Here is a 19,294-nt window from a genome sequence, read left to right on the forward strand (position 1 = left end):
ATGTCTGATAAAAAGTTGAAACTGGCACTGGCGTTGTCAGCCCTTGATCTTTTAGTGGAAAAATTACAGAAGAGGCGACAAATAGGAGAAACATAAATGGTGAAAGCGTGGACCGACGTCGATTAAACATGTCCAATCGGCCGTAAAAAGGCAGACAAGTAGCGATGGAACCAGACACACCGTAAAAACTAGAGTAACGATCGCTCACCGACGGTCCAAGGAGCGACAGTGAGCGATCTCCTTAGTGTGTCAGGCCTTTAATTTGTATCCATTCATTTCACAACAACTTTTATTGGAGGTTTGTGTTAAGAGAACATGTTTCTTCTTAATGTTTCATCACGGTTACATCATAGAACACCTTAGTAAGATTTTTCTGTTACTTAAATTCCCTTGGTGCATTCAGCCCACCTGGACATCAGGGATGTTCATTTCTGCTATCGAGAGCAATCTCAGGGTCAACACACAAGTCCATATGCATTTAAACATTTCAATAACAGCAAGCTAATTCAGCATTTGGACAAAACACTTAGTTAAGTGTGTTGGAATGCAGTTCAGATTTATTTTGGGGCTTTTTATGCCTTTTTGTTGGAGAGACAGGACAGTCGATAAGAGTCAGAAATCAGGGAGAGAGTGGGAAATAACATGCGGGGGGAAGGAGCCACAGGTCCGATTCAAACCCGGGCCCCCCGCCTGGAGGAAAGAGCGTCCTCACATGGGGCGCAAATCAACCACCAACTGTTGATGTCACTTTAACTAACAGCAAGGTGTTTCTTAATTGATAGATTCACCTCTCTGCTAGTTATGAGGCTAATGTCTGAAGGTAATATAGAAGAGTTCTGACTTCAATGTAGGGGAGTTGTGAAGGTCAGTAGTTCATCTACAAACTTGGAAACTTTGCAGTTAATGGGCTCTCACATGGACATCACACAGGCGCTTTCTCACCATGACTAAACAAACATCAGATCAATGACATCATTCGTTTCTAACTAAGGAGACACTCATCCTTACTCACATTTACAAAAAAAAGAATGAAATAAATCCAGTTGTTAAGGTTTCTCGATAGCTTTTATGTGGAGCTCACATTCAAATTCTAAAAGTGATGTAATGATGTCGACCGGGTATCTTGGCTGCATTCGGGTGCAGGATGAGTTTTATACATCCATGATTCAGAAAAGATCAAATCCTCCGGCTTCTATCACCTCATCCCAAACAAACATTTGCTGGTGATTCTGTTCTCTGTGCTGCAGCTCCTCAGTAAAGTGAAATTATGAAGTTCTACCTTCGCTGGTGAAGTGACACTTAGAGGAGGTGGTGAGCTGAACATAAACCAATCATGTGATGTGATTAAGAGGAGGCTTGATGCAGCAACAGATATACTCGTCCACATATACCCTTACCTATGCCTAAGTCGGATCGTTGCACTCACACATACACACACACCTCCTTAGAAAACAATCCAAGGGACCAGAACATATAAAGCTCCATGTCCCCTGATCCAAAGAGCAGCGCTTTTTCTCTCGTGGTGGCTCGTTCTGAAAAATCTATTTCTTCATTTTGAGGTCAGCCTCCATGGCACTACGGCGACCCCTGGTGCCTCCGTCCTGTAATAGAGAGATAGAGAAAAAAGGAAAAAAGAAAAAAGAAAAATGGAGAGCAGGAACAACAATTAGCATCAAGGGTGTCTAGGTCAAAGGCCAGATGGAGAGAGTGAACGGAGACCCTATGGTGGGCCTCCTCACAAGACGGAGCGCAAAAATCACAGCATAGTCCACCTAGTAAGGCTTCCTCCCCAAATGAGAAACGCATAATCAAATAAAACAAAACAATGAACAAGACGAAGACAATCAAACAGAAAAAGAAGGAGAAAATAAATTAGAACATGCGGAGACAAACAATCGCACGTGAACAGAAAAACACAGGAAACCGGCATGGGGTCATGAACAGAAGGTCGACGGAGGGTTCTGTAATGAAAGGTCACTGGAGCCTCTGTGTTTGTGTGTGTGTGCGTATGGGTGAGAGTAGTGCGTGAAAAATTGAACTTAAAAGTTTATGAGGGTGACACAGCAGTGTGATCAGAGGTGTGTAGAGCCATCAGAGAGAGGAAGAGTGAGAACCAAAGATTAACTTTATCAATATTCTCATCCTCAGACATCTATACAGTTAAGAATGGCTGCAGACTGTCTGTCTTATTTTTTTCTGCAAGTGTTGAAAGTATCTTATGAGAGAGTTTAGTAGGATTAGAGCCACACTGTCTTTCAGTCGCAGTCTAATTTCAAAATGTGACCTGTCAAAATTCAAAGACGTTTTTCTAGGCAAAATCTGAAGCAAAAACCAGCAAGACCATATTTTTAAAAGCCATGTTATAGTTATATTCTCCTTTGTCATATCCTTGAGTCATTTTCCCTGATTTTCTTCCAAATTGAGTTGTGACTAAGTAAGAAAAGGTGGGTTCACATACTTAGAGGCAGGGTTGGTCATTTACAAAAACTAGCATGATTTTGAAAGTAGCATTCCCTCAGTGCTACGTCTGCACCCCCCTCTGTGCTCCCTCAAAAGCCACGCCCCCTCACTTACATGCACGTGCGCATGTGTAGAAACTACGTCGTCTCATGTCTCATTCAGAGGTAAGTAAACACAGAATAAACTCTTTCATCGGTGTCACACTTTGAGTGTGGGCTAGAGCAAAGGGTAGAGAACAAGCAGGGAGACAGGAAGGCGTGTGATTGGTTCATCAGATTGGTACCTCGTGGCAGTTTTTACAGACTTACAACTGCTACAGATGACAGATTTTCTTAGTTCCTTTTTCAGATCACATGGGTTATTAGCTTCTGTCAGGAAGACAATTTCAACCTAAATATAAAGAAGTGTATCTGGAGAAAATTACCAACCCTTTCTTCTGTTAACAGGCAACTGCCCATCACATATCATCAAACCATCCCCTCCAACAGTAGAAGTGATGTGTCGTGCTGACTTGACGTTCCTGGGTGTAACCATTAGACCACCATCTTACTGGGGTCCAGTCTTAAACTTGCTGTATTTGTAACCCAAGGTGAAAGAGGTTTATGTCATCTTGATTATTCTACCCATTCCCTTTTTAGTATTAAAGTCATGACTATATGACATCTGAGCAAGTCTACTGTTAACCAAGTACACAGATTCTGGTATCATTTTGATTGTAATGAGAGCACTGAACTAGTCAACTGTAAACCTGGAGTTAATATCAATCAATGACAAAAGTGATCATTCAAACAAATGTTATCTCAAGACACTTTTTAAAAAGAGCCGGTCTGGACCCCTCTTTTTTTCATTATATCTACAGAATCTCAACAGAAATCCACCACGAGGAAGCACTAGACTGGTTGTGGTATATCTGGGGGTCAAGCTCTACTTATTAACATTTACTTCATCCCTTTTCAAAGGAAATAATCTCATTATTTGGGCATCAAGCTGGTAAATTGGTCTTTTTTTTATTGTTTTTTATTTAGGAAATAATCTTGAATCATCTATTGGTTTGGTTTCAGTGGCCTCTATGCTGGCATCATCAAAATGTTTAAATGATGTCCTACACTCAAAGGAAACATGTAAGAGGACTTCTGATTGTTAATGGATATTTGAAGTTACTTTTTTTTATTATCAATGACAACATTGATCAGTTTTTATGCTGTTCTTGAAAGTTTTTTTATGTAGTGGTTTGGTTTTTACTTTAAGGCTTCTTTAACAGCTACAGAAACAGAACAGAGAGAGAAAAGAAGAGAAATGAGATAAATAAATGAATGTGTGCAGAGTGTGATTGTGTGTTCTTGGCTGACAGAAGCATGTGTTGAACATGGCCGGGATCTGGTGAAATCTGAGGGAGAACCTGAATACTTACAAAGAGAGAGAGAAGGAAAGCAGGAGAGGCCATTGGGACACTGTCCTGTAGGAGGACAAACATTGGAGTGAGAAAGAGAGAGAAAACACACACATGTGCGTGAGAGAGCAAGTTTCTTACAAGTCTGCTTTAAACACAGAGAAACTCAGAGGAACGAGCGTCCATAGGACTGCTGCAAGGAACATAGAAACACACACACACACAACTTCAAGAAGACGAGACTGAATAATGACAGATACATACGTGTAGATAAACTCTACGCGAGAGAAAATCAGACCCACACATGAGCAGTTCAGCAATCTCATACACACAAACATGCCTTTACACAGTCCACAACATCGCACCACAGTTGTCATGACAACATGATTATAATCATTCAGTAGTGTTGAGCTAAACGGTTCCTGAAAACATTTCTGTAACAAGTTAACATGGATACAACGTTTTAATTAAAGGAAGAATGTGCAACATTTGACACATAAAGACAGCAGAAATGTAGTATACCCTCTGTAAATGTCTCTCTGAGTCATGACTGTCTACAAAGAGGAGAAGCGTGAGTCCCGTCAGCTGTGTTTACATCATGTTTACATGGACAGGACGGCCTTGTGTATAAGCTTCAGTAAAGGACTAGAGAAAAGAAGAACATACTCACTGCTTATTTTGATGTCACGTCAGTGTCTTTAGATCTCGGTCATTATGTGTCAGTTTATGTGCGATATGAAGCTATGAGCTAACCAAAGTGTGCTAACATTAGCCTGCTAACACAACAATGACGGACACAGTGAATTGCAGCTCGAGCAAAGGACAATTTTCTCCTCCGCTTGCACTTAATGGTGCTTAATTATGGTGCGTTCTAATTCATAACTCCTTCGTGCTAACGCGAGTGGAGAGAGGTGTTGGAGGTGTGTCTCTGGAGGAGAGAGGAGGCTTCAGGATAGCGGAGGTGTCACCAAACAGCAGTTTGTTTTGTTTTAGTGCTGGTGCTCAAGGGCGACATCTACTGGATGAAAAAAGTCGCTCATTCTTCCTTTAATATGTGGAGCATTTTCCCCTTATGTTTTCTTCCAAGTACAGCATTTTCAACATTTATCCATTTTTCTCGACTTCCTTTGATATCGACTTTTCTAGATTCCATGATACTTCAAAAATGTGCTGACCAACATGAAGTCTGTAAGCCACACACTTAAGACTCCAATAATCAAACAGTTAGGCAAAAAAAACAAAAACAACCTACGAACACTCACACACACAAACAAATACACACACACAAGAAAGAAAGTTCATCACAGACAAAAGCAGCCACACAGTGAGGGAGTGACAAGCAGGAAGCAGACAGACAGAAGTTAGTGAGGAGAGAAACAGCCAGCATGCAGGACATGAAACAGCGAGGATGTCTGGACCAGGGAATATTCCACTGAAGCACTTGCAGTGAGAGGAGGAGAAAGTTGTGTACTCAAACAACGTGTGCATGTCTGACATGTATGATGCTAGATATGGTACGAATAATCAGGGTCAAACTTTGGAGAGATTGGCACACTGCAAACGCCAAAAAATGCATTGAGACCTTCCTTGCCCTTTCAAAGACCACATCGGGGGTCACATGACCGTCAAATGCAGAATAATTCAGTTACAACCAAGTTATACCATTTGTCAAAATCAGAAAGACTAATGGTTTTGTTTTAAAGAGTTGGATTATGTTTCTTTGAGTATTAAAATAAACTGGTGGATTTTTCCCTCTCATAGAACTGAGGGTGAAAATGTTTCATCTGTTTTCTGAAGCATTTGATTATTTAGCAAATATTCTTAAATTGATGTCAGGACATTAGACACTCTTCATTTTTCAAATTTGAGAGTGAAACTGAAGGCCATGGTGTTAAAACAAAGCCAAATCAATGCAGAGACCCAGAATGTGTTATGTGTTTGTGATCTTAACCATCAAACTGTACAAAGGAATACGATCTGTATCAGTCAAGGTACATCAATAGAGGTGGCCTTAAGACAGGTGAGACTTGAGACTTGGTAAGTCTACAACTATGGCAAAGATTTTGTCTTGACATGGACTTTATAACAAACTATCTCCTGTTAACAAAATAAAACCTAAACACTATTTCACATTTTTCTTAGTAATGAGAATGTTGTAACAAGGCAGGTAGTTGATTTTCATAATATGTATACAATACTGCTCAAACAAATTAAAGAGAACCAAATTGTCACAGTATTACAAGTTAGTGAAACTTCAGGGATGTCAATCTGTCCATTTAGGGAAGCATAGTCTCATTTTGCATTCTGTAAGTGTCTTTGAGGGCTTTCACACTTGCAAAAAACTCCTGATAATAACTCCGAGTAGCTGTATGCGTGAACGCAAACAGATGATTTCTTCACTCAGACTTTTATTTTTTTCTCAGCAAGTCGGAGTGGGCTGATGTGAGAACGCATCAGGATATTCTCCGGAGAATTCACCTCGAGCCAATGGGAGGGGGGAGTGACGTTAAAATACTGTGACTGCTGCACGGTGCATCAAGGGTATGCATGCGACCACTACGATCTCTGTGCACCTAATTAAACGTCAAAGTACTGGGTCTCTTCTGATGCTGTGCGATGCCCAACCTCATGTGGCCAGAGTGTTTATGCAGCTTCTGGATGACAAAAGCATTGATGCCATGATGACTGGCTCTGACCTCAATGAAACAATGGGACCTCATTATTGGTGCATCCCACGCGGCCATGCACTGCCACAGACTGTCCAGGATTTCACTGATGCCCTGATCGAGGCCTGGGAGGAGATCCCCCAGGACATATCATCATCACCGGTTTGAATACATACATTTGCTTGTAGTGCAGACACAAGGTTACACTGATTGCTCAACCTCCCAGCCACAGTGGGAGGTAAATAAAAGTAGCACTGCAGAGTCATCTGTGACAGAAAACAGCTCAGATTGAGTTCCCCAGTCTTCTGCATGTTTTGCCCAGACACTCAGCAGAAGCAATAAAAGTGTTTACAATGAAAGTGTATTGTGGCACAGCAATAAAAACTTTTTTCTCCCCTCTCCACATTTCAGCAAATAACAGCAACATTAAGTGGGTGTGCTCGCTTGTAGCGCATGTCTTTTGGTTTCTCTGGGTCTTTGACAAAGGCTATGTGCTGGAATGACTTAACTCTGAGTCACTTGAGCCCAGTGCAGCACAGATTTAACTCCCTTACAAGGAGCATACTTGCTAAAGGTGTGTTTCAGCTGATGTCTCTTGGTCTTTATTCAAGATGATAAAAAGAAGTGGGCTGTGGCTGTGATTCAAATAAGAGGCTGTAAACACAGTAACTCCCTATGGTGTTTTTGAAAATCTCCACTAATTGTAGCTCCACTAAAGCTCGGACAATTTGATGATAGACACATTCTATTTCTGAGAAATCCTTCACAATAAGAGTACACTGTTACAGGGCTTTCCACAGACATATGGGGTAGGGAGCCAGTGGGATGAAGTAGCCAGCTGGGGGGTTATGTGATATGCATCCAGAATAAAATGTCGTCCATAAAAGCCAACATTTTGAGGCTTCTTGTACAATTCAATGCCACTAAGTTTCAGAACAGTACAGAGTTTATTTAGTGATGCACAAATATAAGAGGAGGGTCTAGGGGTTCTCCCCCACGAAATTTGGAGAAACCAACTCTGTCAACACCATTGAAAGTTGTTACATAATTATGTTCTGGAAAAATCATTCAATGTACATCAGTAAAGATTTCCAAAGTTGAATTATTTGTTAATGAAGATCTGATGTGATTGAAGTCTAGTTTTATAATTGTCATGAAGAAGCAAAACAACGTCTCCCAGCAGCAGTAGGACAACACACATTCACAACACTGAGCTGAACAACAATTCTCAAAAACGTCATTGACCTGCACTCTGAGATTTTAACAAACCTTTTGAACTGTAAAAAGGGGTTTTCATATTTACTTCAATTATCGGAATTCCAAGAAGATTTGTTGTTAAGAAAAATTGGACTTGTTTGACATTTTGACACACCCTTCAAGGGAATTGTAGTACATCATTATTATTATTATTATTATTATTATTATTATTAATAATTATTATTTTATTTCTAAATCCTCCTCACCGAGTCCCACCACCCACCTTCTCAGCCGGCTCTCCTGGCTTACGATTCCCCTCCCGCCCGCGGAGGCTCTTGGCGGAGATGGCGCTCTCCGAAGTCTGCATGATGAGCTGGGTGGCGAGGAACTGCTGGACATGCTCCAGGACGTCACGTTGCATCTCCAGCGCCATATGGTACACATCGTGGTCTGAAGAGTTGTACATGACAGCGTTCTGAAACATCAGCATGATGTCACGCTGGAACTCAGCCGTTGTGCGGATCACACCAGACTCGATGTTCTTCTTAATGGCCGACAGGTCCATAGGTCTGGGGAAGGCAGGATGTTGAGGGCAGCAGGTGAGCAAGTGATGTGTTTAAAAATCAAATAACATAACGTACCATTGTTAATCAAAGTGTAGTACAATGGTTTTACCTGTGTACGATGCTATGGTAACCAGGTGCAATGTCATCTGACACAGGCTGCAGGAAGACACTCGCATACCTGAGACAAACATGAAATTAGAAACATGTAAAACATCGATACTTCCTTTAATGGAGGAGAGAGAATAGTTTTCATATTTGACTAACTTGTTACATTAAATGTGTAAGAAATGAACTTCTTTACACATTGGACCAGCATTTCTAAATGGAGGAAGGGGCCTTATGAGACAGGCTTTTAGTTAATTAGTGCTCATGATGTCAGTATTTTTTTAGTATTACATGTATAAGCCTGTACAGTTTTGTGGCAAAGTACATCAGGGCAAATCTACTCAGTATTATCATTATCATTTATTACAGATCGTCCTCTGCTAACATGTCTCCTAACAGGTTGGTGTGAAAGCCTTAAAGAAACCGAGGTGTGATAAATATTTTGAGTCTTGTGTTTTGTGATGTAGATACACATGAGGACAAAATTATTAGCCCCCCTATGAAAATTTCATTTTTTAAAAAGTATTTCCCAAGTGCTATTAAACAGAGCAAAACATTTTTAACACAGCTTTTTCAAACATCCTAGTTTTATTTTGGATGCTTACATTATTTTACTTTGCACACAGAAACTAAATTATTTCACAAAAACCAAAAACTACCAGGGTCAAAAATATTAGCCCCCTTAAGAACTGACCTTTTTATTGAGCCATAGCACAAACCACTGTTGTGCAATGATGTGCTTTAACTTTGTAATGCTCAAAGAAATTTGAGGGTTATCTCCCAATTTACACACAGTATAAAAATGTCAGTAAGGGTTTGAGCTGTCACTTGAGAAAGCATCATGCCAAAAACAACAGAAATCAGTTTAGACTTGAGAAAAAGAATTGTTGATGCTCACAAAGCAGGAGAAGGATATACAAAGTTATCACAGCGTTTCCAAGTGTCAAGAACTGGAGTGAGAAGTATCATCAAGAAATTCAAAGAGAGCCACACAGTACAGAACAAGCCTGGCAGAGGTAGGAAGCGAAAGATTTCAAAGACTCTGGAAAGAAAACTAGTGAGAGATGTGTCTAAAGACCCCAGAACAACTGCCAAGACACTAGTGAATGACTTAGCCAAGTCGGGATTGTAGTCTCAAAGAAGACAGTCACTAGAGCTCTGCACAGGAATGGACTGCGGGGTTGCAGACCAAGAAAAACTCCACTTCTGCAGAAGAGACACCTTCAAGCCAGACTGAAGTATGCTAAGGACAACCTGGAGAAAGATTATGCATACTGGAAGCATGTCCTTTGGTTAGATGAGACGAAATTAGAGCTCTTTGGCCATAGAGACATTGCTTATGTTTGGAGAAAGAAGGGAGAGGCGTATAACCCGAAGAACACCGTCCCCACAGTGAAACACGGTGGTGGGAGTATTATGCTGTGGGGATGTTTCAGTGCGTCTGGAACTGGGAATCTCGTCAAAGTGGAAGGAATCATGAAGAAAGAAGGATATGTGAAGATTTTGAAAGAAAACCTCAAGCAGTCAGCAGCAAAACTGGGTCTGGGTCGTCGCTTTGTCTTCCAACACAACAACGACCCAAAGCATACGTCGCTCCTGGTGAAGAACTACCTCCAGAAGACCAAAGTGAACATTATTGACTGGCCTGCACAAAGCCCTGACTTGAATCCCATTGAAAATCTGTGGGGTGAACTGAAGACCAAGGTCCATGCCAGAAGGCCATCAAATCTGGAGGAGCTTGAGAGATTTGCCAAAGAAGAATGGGCTGGGATTCCTCAGGAGACGTGTCAGAGACTTGTTGAAAACTACAACAAAAGACTGCAGGCTGTTATCCAGCAAAAAGGATACACAATTGACTATTAGCATCAGGGGGGCTAATAATTTTGACCCTGGTAGTTTTTGTTTTTTGTGAAATAATTTAGTTTCTGTGTGCAAAGTAAAATAATGTAAGCATCCAAAATAAAACTAGGATGTTTGAAAAACCTGTGTTAAAAATTCTTTGCTCTGTTTAATAACACTTGGGAAATACTTAAAAAAAATGAAATTTTCATAGGGGGGCTAATAATTTCGTCCTCATCTGTATATCATTTGACCAAGAAAGACTCTGATTGACTGTTGTACTGGAAGCATTTGTTCATATTGAGCCTAATCAATATACCGTGCAATCTTTACATCTTAAATTATTTCTATATTTCCTACTGCTGTTTTGTGTTTTACGAGCAATGGTAACAACCGAATTTCCCCCTGGAATTAATAAAGTATTTCTGATTGATGATGCTCCACCTGTGGTTGGCTGCAGCTCTCCACACCAGCATAATGGCTTTCTTCCAGATCTTCTGAGCCTGGACAGCCTCTTGGTCCTCGCCGCAAGTAGATCTATAACAAGAAAGAGAAAACAGCAAACGACGAGAGGATTTTAAGGAATTATTCTAGGACATCACCGTAGACTCACTTCACCTCTACATACTTCACAAAGTAGAAGAAAGGATTATAACATCCTCAGATCACAGTCCTTTCTCTGTGGACACTTACAGCTGAGAGGAAGAGGCCGGGCTGCTGGCCAGTGAATCTGCTGTGTAGCGTTGGGAGGGAGGTCCATATCCGTCTTCACTCTCGCTAGCTGCCCGCTCCACCTCAGACAGATAGGGACCATCCCCCTCCCCACATTCCTCCTTCAGCTCCATTCCTTCATCTGGGTCACCTTCGCTGCCCACGTCTTCCTCCTTCACCTCCTGGATCCAGGAGCAGACAGATAACGAGTCAAATGACTGTGCTTAACAAAGTGTGTGTGTGAGTGTCCGCACGGGTCTTACCTTGGACTCTTTCCCAGACACTGAGCTGTCCTCAGAGTCTGTGGGAGAAAATCAGAAAGTGAATACAAAACGTGTGAATATAGAAGCTCGATTTCTGTTCACATAAGAACAGCACCTACCAAGACAAGGAGGGTTGGGCTCCGGCTGACTCCATTCCTCTCCTTCACTCTTCACTGTTGCTTCAGTGACTTCCCTACCTGCCAACCCCTCCTCCAAAACCTCGTTCCCTGAAGCTCTGTCATTACAGTTGACAGAAGAAGTGACATCACTTCCTGTCACTTCATGTCCTTGGCAGTTTCCCTGAAGCTGCTCTTCTCTTTTAGTTTCTGGTTGATTCGGGGTCTCTATGCCTGAAGGGATTAAGGCGGACACTGGGGTCACATTCTGAGGCTCCTGTGTGGGATCAGAGTCTGGAACTGGGGGTGCTGGGTCTGAAGACTTCAGCTCCTGGGTCTCCCACGGGCCAGGAAGGGTGTGTCCCTCTGAGACGGCCTCTTCACAGAGAGAGAGAGCGGCTTCCACTGCTGCTGCATCCAAAGCCTCCACAGAGTCATCGACCTGGGCAGAAAGAAGGACAGAGAGGAGAAGAGGAGGACAAACAACGATTATTTTGTGTTCAAAAATGACAAATAAACAGTATGCATGAAAGGTAGAAGTCCACACCTTCTCCTCAATGATGGCAATAATGTCTCCCACTGTCTCCAGGTCCAATTCATCTCCCATGTAGGACACAGCTACAAGGTCCTCTTCCACTAATCCCGTCTCCTCTCCCAGCTCTACTTTCACTTCAGCTTCACCCACTGCAGACACAAACAGAGACATATCAATGCAGAGCCATCCTGTTGTCCTGATGTGCTCACTTACAGTTCTAAAAGTACTTCACAGTTTTTGCAGTATCGTATAGTTATTAGCGCTGGGAATGACCAGAGGCCCCACAATACGATATCATCACTATACTTGAGTCACAATACCATACCATTGAGATTTTAAAGATTTTGTGATATGCTGAGAATTGCGATGCATTATATTACGTTTAAGCTTTTTTAGCTGCATATTATGTCCACAATATTAAACTATATCGAGAACTGTTTTGTCGAATAAGACAAGATTCTCAGTCTATTGATCTCACTCACAACGGGAGTCGAGCACACACACGGACCAACACTGTGATAAGAGTAAAACCCTGTAAGAGGCTGCATGCGCCTCACAATCTGAACTCTTAGTGTTTCAGTCTAATCGAACTTGAACATGAATTTTGAACAATGCAACTTGTTCAAAATGAATTGTGCAACCCCTTCAGAAATTAAAATTGTAAAAAGCACATTAGCAATTAATATAATAAAAATATCGATACTTGGGGCTATATAATATCGCAACACAAAATATTGCGATACTGTGCTGTAACGATCTCTCTCTCTCTCTCCCTCCCTCCCTCCCTCCCTCCCCCCCCGCCCGCCCGCCCCACCTCTAATAGTTAATTTAATTATCATAACATTTCATAGTTCTTTGTCATTAATCTGCATACAGAGTCAGAAACAATAAGAGCGTGTATTCATGTTCATCAACAATTAGTAATACAGATGTTATTTTACCTGTGATGACTTCATGACTGGCTGGTAAAGCAGTGGTGGCGGTGGCCGTCTGCACTCCATTAGTAAGGCTCCCTGTGCAGTCTCCCTCCCCAACCTGACATCACAAAATTCAACACAAGTGAGTTTATAATAGTGCATCATTTCCTTTTGTACAGCACACTCACATTTTAAAGGTTATTTTAAAGCTCGGTTTCACAGCATTGCATGCTAAGTAAATTTTCCCTACTATACTGATAAACTTTTCAATTCCTGTGATCATGTGTTGTCAAATGTAATGATTCAAGCGCCGCCAGCTCTCACCAGACGGGGGCTGGCGGAGATGAGGTTGCCTTTTTTCAGCAGTTCTGACAGGAGAGGTGATGGTGGCGGTGTGGCCTTCTGGGCTATGAGTCTTTTTTGCGGTGTATCGTCTACTAGAGCAGCCAGGCCTCCGTCTTTTGGCCCCGGGCCTGGAGCATCCATCACTGGAAGAAACACTCCTACCCCCTGGGCCTGGTGAGAGAAAGTCAGTTGGCACAGTGAGCTGCAACATCTGAAGTAAATCCTTACAGATGGAGCTGAGATTAACAAAACAGATAGCTTTGTAAATGTTGAAACATGGACTCATTGAAGACTAGAGGTCCCCATGTTGACACATTGTGTATTTGACAATAACATTGAAGTCTGAATTAACTGTAGGAAGAGTTCTTGAGTACTCATCTGTTTTGAGAAATTCATTTTAAATGACCAGACAGGAAACATCGTCTATAATCAGGATTTCTATGCTACAGACTGCTCATGTCTTGTCTGTACTCCTCTGGTGTCTCATCACTGCTACATAACCTGAACGCTGTTTTAAAGGAACATTTTCTTACCACTGAGTGGGTTGTGGTGGTGGTGGTGGTGTCCTCAGAGGTCACAGCTCCAGTATCCATGGGCGGTGTTTGGACTGAAGCGTCCCCCTGAGAGTCCACGGTGGGTGGACTCGCACCCAGGGGAGAACGTACAGTAACACTGGGCTGCCGCTTAGGGGTGTTTTTCATAGCCTGTCGAACTGTGAGGAAGTGAAAGGTCACAGTGAGAGAGAGAGAGAGAGAGAGAGAGAGAGAGAGAGAGAGAGAGAGAGAGAATCAATCTGTTGAAGTGAACATCTTTAAGGAATCAGAAAAACTCTTGTGTTAGTTTTGTTGCATTCTGACGGTTAATCCACATTATTGGTTTGGATTCTTTACCTATGTGGACTGCTTCTTAATGTACCATTTCCTATGTGAATATGTTAGGATATCTATGTCAAGTCAACTTCATTTATATACCACATTTGAAACAACCAGAGTTGACCAGAGTGCTTTATAGAGGTATACTGAATGATGCATACATTTGACATTCATCAAAGAGATAATTATTAAATACATGACAGAGCCTGACCGATTAATCAGCCAGCCGCTAATATCGGGAGATATGACCATATTCAGTGACTATCGGCTCATTTTATCGCAGATATTCACCCATATTACTCGACTTATTCACCTGCCAATAGCATTTCATTTGACTTTCTCTGATTACACTGGCAGTTCTCTTTCACCAGCAGAGGGTGCTGTATGGATTACAACGAGCATTATCACTCTCCAGAGTGTCAAGCAGTGATCTACATACATGCTTGGTTACTTTTCAGTTGAGTGACCATCTTGTCTTTTCCATAAGTGTTTGCATTTGAGGGATCAACACAATAAATGTCTATATCTATCTATCTATCTATCTATCTCTACAGATCAAAGATAGATGTAAGATGTAATTAGCGGATGATATCGGTTTGGTTTTCTCTTCCTAATATCGATATCAGTAATGGCCCCAAAAATCACATATCACATGCAGTATTTAAAGGCGGCATTGTGAGAAGAATTTGCAGATGCGACCTACCTTGGTACGCTGTTTCTGTGGCTTTCCTCTTCTGTTCTGCTTCCTCCTCATCCTGCTTCTTCTTTCTGAGGTTAGAAAAGAATGCTGATTAGCAATCAACAACAAGAAGACATTATACTGGATTGTTTAATGGTGTGAAGAACAGCAGTAGGCTTGTAGCTCTGGGTTTGAACTGCAGGAGAGGTGCCAATTTAGAGCCAGATGATCACTAGAAACATCACACAGATATCACTTGTTTACTTCAGTGTATTCTTATTCTTCCTTTTCCGTATAAAGAAAAAAACATTAATAGAAAAACGTTATTGGTTTAGCGGTGTGTGGGGCTAGTTAAATAGTTTGAAAACACATGGCAAACAGGTTCATGTCAGCAGGTATGGAGCAGAAGAACTGTCTTACATTGTGATCTCTGTCCACAGCTCCTTCAGCTGGGAGTCCATGTGACCGGTTTGTATCAGATCCACCTCCTTCTTCAACTTCCTTCAGGAGAGAAAAACAGACCAGGATTAAAAGGTCATGTCCCACAGTCCTGACACTTCTTATAAGAGATCTTTGTATGTTTATGCACCTGTACTGCTCCTGTGTGTCTCTCAGTAGTTTCTTTAGTTCCTCTATCCTCTCAGCGGTTAGCCTTCTAACAATGACGTCTTCGATGGTTTCGACCACCTCCCCTTTCTCCCCACGCTTACGCCTGGAGAATGGACAGCACAAACACTTAAATTTAACTAACAAAGTCTGTCTGCCCTGTTAAAAAAAACATGATCATAACTGTTCATCAAAGTGTATCTAAGTCTGCATTATAACACATACTTAGGTGCTTCTGTGGCCTCCAGTAGCTCCGAGTATTGTGACGCACAGTGCTGAGGGACAGAGAGAAAAACGTGTTATCCTGAGGCGAATGTTAGTCACACTCTGACAGAAGTACTGTGAGTCGGTAGCTCTCTCACCTTCTGTGAGAACCAGTCTGGTGGACGGCCAGGCTCTGAGAAAGGCTTGATGGCTCTACTTACAGAAACCCTTAAAGAGGGAGAGAATGAACAATTAGACAATGTGGCAGAAAAGGACAACGGAAAGAAGTCAGGGTTGTAAGAAAAAAAAAAAAACAGCTTTCCACATTTAATCATAAAGCAAAATGTTTGGCTGCATAATTCAACCACAGCCATAAAAAAGTGCAGCAATGATTCATTTATGTCCCTTGGTTTTTAAAGGGGTTGTGATGTTGATGCATTTTTTTAAACATTCAAACCAGGTCATCTCTTATAAACTGGTTATTGGTCGGCAAATTCCTGTTCCACCGTTGAGCAATATCACAGTATAACATATAACTAGAGCAAGGCTGACCTCTAGTTGAGAACATTAGATGTGAGAGCAGACAGAACTGAATGTTTGCTCCATGTCCCTATGAAGAGAAATAACCTGATGAGGTATGTCAACTAATACGCTCATTAAACACTTTTAGTCGGTCTCTTAAACTGTATTTATGAGTAAAAGTACTTTTTTAATGCAGTCAGATCATGGTTGCTTCAAAAACAAAACCCCTTAGATACATATGATTGAACAACATATATTGACAGCCTCCTTTAAGAGGCCTTGTTTTTGTACTTAGAATTTTTTTTTTTTTTACTTTTGTCACCGATATTGAAATCAGCGTGCGATAATGGCTAACAGCGTCTTCTAGCTAGATAAGAATGATACTGTTGGGCAGTAGTAATGGGTTCTTTATTCATAAAGAGGTGTTGTAACAAGTATGGCAGAGAGGGGATGTTCAGTTAAGACTTGGAGGAAATCGTTAATAACACGGTGTAGTCACTGTGCTATTCTCTTGCTAATATCAAGAACAAGGTTGAGTGTCTGGTGCTGGTGATTTTATTTTCACATTAACATTGTTGCTCTGCACATCATATGGATGACCAGGTACCAAACACAGTTATCAGCCGTCACTAAGTTGTACATTCTCTGATTGATTGCTTTGACTGCCTTTTTTTGTTATTTACATGAATGATTGAGTAGAGTTTATTTATTTACCAGTTTTGGTCACCACTCCTCATAACAGAGGAGGCCAGGCACAGCTTCTCCCTGACGGACCAGGGCTCTGTTGGCCCCACATTCAGTATCTTGTGTTCTGTAAAACAAAGAAAACGTACATGACAAAAATGTGACAGTTCAAAGTACCCTAGTCCAGTGGTTCCCAAAGTTGGGGTCGGTACCCCCTGGGGGGTCGCAAGACACTGAGAAGGGGGTCGTGAGAATTCTTCCAAACACATATCAAAATTAAAAATCACTTAAAATTGCCTATTTTACCCATTATTGTCAAAACATGTGAGAAAAAAAAGATCAAGAGATTAATTCTTCTACCATTACAAAGATAATATTTCAGTGTTCAGGCTGTTCTTTTGTGTCGTTCTAATTCCAGTGTTTGGATCGTGTACAACGCTAAATGTTTTAACCACCTCCATGGACAGAGTGGGTCCCCACTCTCTATAGCACCTTATTTTTGGGGGTCATGGGCTGAAAAGTTTGGGAACCCCTGGTCTAGTCAGCCCACAGCTTCATGTAAGTTACAAGAGTTGCTTTGTGTGGAATTACAATGTGCACTACATACTTGATTTATACACGTTAATCCCAGAACAAATACATTCAGACCAGGCTTTTCCCAACCTTGGGTCCCCTGAAATTTGTATTTGTGATCAATAAAAAATATCTATTGTATATTAAATTATACTGAACACAGCCTACTGTGAGCCATAAAAATAACTAGCAGAGTCTCTGTCTGTCATCCATAGAGCAGAAATGTAATCCCAGCCTACATGTGCTCTAAAATGAATGTTTACTTGCAACACAGTAACAAAAAAACAAAACATTTTTTACATGTACATGGATGAAAACAAATTGATTTTTATCAAAAAGCTGTGTGTGTTTGGATGTCTGGGGTCGTGTCAAAGTGGGGTCACAAGACAAAGAAGGTTGGGAACCACTGACAGATAGATTAGACAGATAGCACCAAGAGGTCACATCATTTTGAGAAGTTGCATTTAAATGAGTTGTTTGGTATCATTCTGTCATCAAACATTTCTATCATGCACAAGGAACAAACAACAAACACGAATACAAATAGGCAAACTAATAAAATAGTGTTCCTGCAGAGCTGATGAGGTAATCTGTCATCATCCTCTCAGGTCAGATGATGTTGTGTTTTTACTGCTGGAGCACTTTGTTTATGATTCATGAGGGTTAGAGTTTCAAATGTTAACATGATGGTAAATACAAATTATATAAATAAGAATAAAAATACAAACAAGACAACAGCAGTCAGTCTGGTTAGCTGACTTACATTTTGTATTATTACTAAAACTAACCAGCTGTCTTGTGTTAGCTACATTGTTGACCAACTTGTTAGCTAGCGTTATGTTTTCATGGTATATCTTTGCACTTCTTTTATAGGAAGCGAAATGGTTTGCACAATATTTGAACCACTCTTAAAAGTAACGGAAAAGGGCAGAAGATATAGTTCTGGAAAAGGTAATAAATACATGGCGTTATCTAATAAAATAAATAGTAGCGTTAGCTTAGCAGTGTTGATTACGGGGGGACACATTCATGAGACACACTCACACGACTACATCGCGAAACGCTTTTTCTTTCTCTCACAACATCACAGGCAAAAACTAGCTAAACGTATTGCAATATTGTAGCTGAGGAAGAGCAATGTTTGTTATAAATCAAACGGGAATTCGTAAAAGCGTAGAAAATAATACTCACTGCCGATTCCGCTCGCCATTTCTTTTGTGACAAGGCCGTGTGCACAACTTCCTCCGGACAGATTTCAGTGTAACACACAGTGGTTGCTCTATGGCACTACGGCTTAGGGGTTCCCAAACATTTCAGCTGGGGACCCCCAAAATAACCACGCTAGAGACTGGGTACCCCCACTGTCCCTATTTTAGTAATGTATTGTAAGAAAGGCTATAAGCAGTATCTCCGTGTATTGACTGTAGGACTGAGTGGACATAATTCATTTAATAAACAGACACACAAGTCATGTTAGTGTGTGTTTTTATTCATAGGGAGCTACACACACATTGTTGCACATGTGCAAACTTACATTTAAATGATACATATCACTTTCATTTCAGCATAAATCTTACTTAATTACTATAGTTGTATTTAAATGCACGTATTCTTTATATGTGTTTTCCCCGTTAATGGGTTCAATGTGAAATCTTAAATCATTTAATGTTTTTATGTGGTCATCAAAGGCATCTCGAAACCCCCCTCTCAGTGTCTCATGTCCACTTTAGGTCAGTTGTTGCTTGGATTTCACTATGGATACAGAATAGCCTCCAAAAATCAACAAAGAACACAAGTGTGGGATTTTGATATGTGACAGTGACTTACAAATGTCTTACAAATAGTTTTGGTAATTTCATTGCATGAACTTAGTGAACTAAGTGAGAGATTTAGAAACATGTATTTCTTCTTACACTGACTTGTTTGACAGCTCTCAGTTGATGCTGGCACACGACACATCGCCCTGATACTTTTGACCATTTTTTTTATTTTTTCTGCTTTAAAGTTTAAATGATATACCAGTTAAGGATGACATGTGATTTTT

General features: G+C 41.0%; 1 protein-coding gene across 3 annotated transcripts; it reads right to left on the reverse strand.

Annotated features, from left to right (window-relative positions):
* Positions 1-271: 271 nt before the first annotated feature.
* On the reverse strand, positions 272-18,521 carry brd8b (bromodomain containing 8b). Of its 3 annotated transcripts, none has more exons than XM_061048848.1 (19): positions 18,442-18,521; positions 16,708-16,804; positions 15,630-15,699; positions 15,493-15,542; positions 15,251-15,373; positions 15,082-15,162; positions 14,686-14,750; positions 13,644-13,822; positions 13,090-13,281; positions 12,790-12,883; positions 11,861-11,997; positions 11,317-11,755; positions 11,198-11,235; positions 10,917-11,116; positions 10,668-10,760; positions 8,389-8,457; positions 7,997-8,282; positions 3,872-3,916; positions 272-1,601 (listed from the first exon to the last, which is right to left on the reverse strand). In XM_061048848.1, exons 1-19 carry the CDS (start codon positions 18,458-18,460, stop codon positions 1,542-1,544), a joined length of 2,337 nt encoding a protein of 778 aa, XP_060904831.1. In that variant the 5' UTR covers positions 18,461-18,521; the 3' UTR covers positions 272-1,541. The 3 variants fall into 3 exon arrangements, with proteins under 3 accessions (XP_060904831.1, XP_060904832.1, XP_060904833.1); XM_061048849.1 differs by having other exon boundaries at positions 13,090-13,275; positions 18,442-18,501; XM_061048850.1 differs by lacking the exon at positions 3,872-3,916 and having other exon boundaries at positions 18,442-18,501.
* Positions 18,522-19,294: the final 773 nt, after the last annotated feature.

This window comes from Labrus mixtus, chromosome 10 (genome assembly GCF_963584025.1).
Source record: "Labrus mixtus chromosome 10, fLabMix1.1, whole genome shotgun sequence".
NCBI classification, from domain to species: Eukaryota; Metazoa; Chordata; class Actinopteri; order Labriformes; family Labridae; genus Labrus; species Labrus mixtus.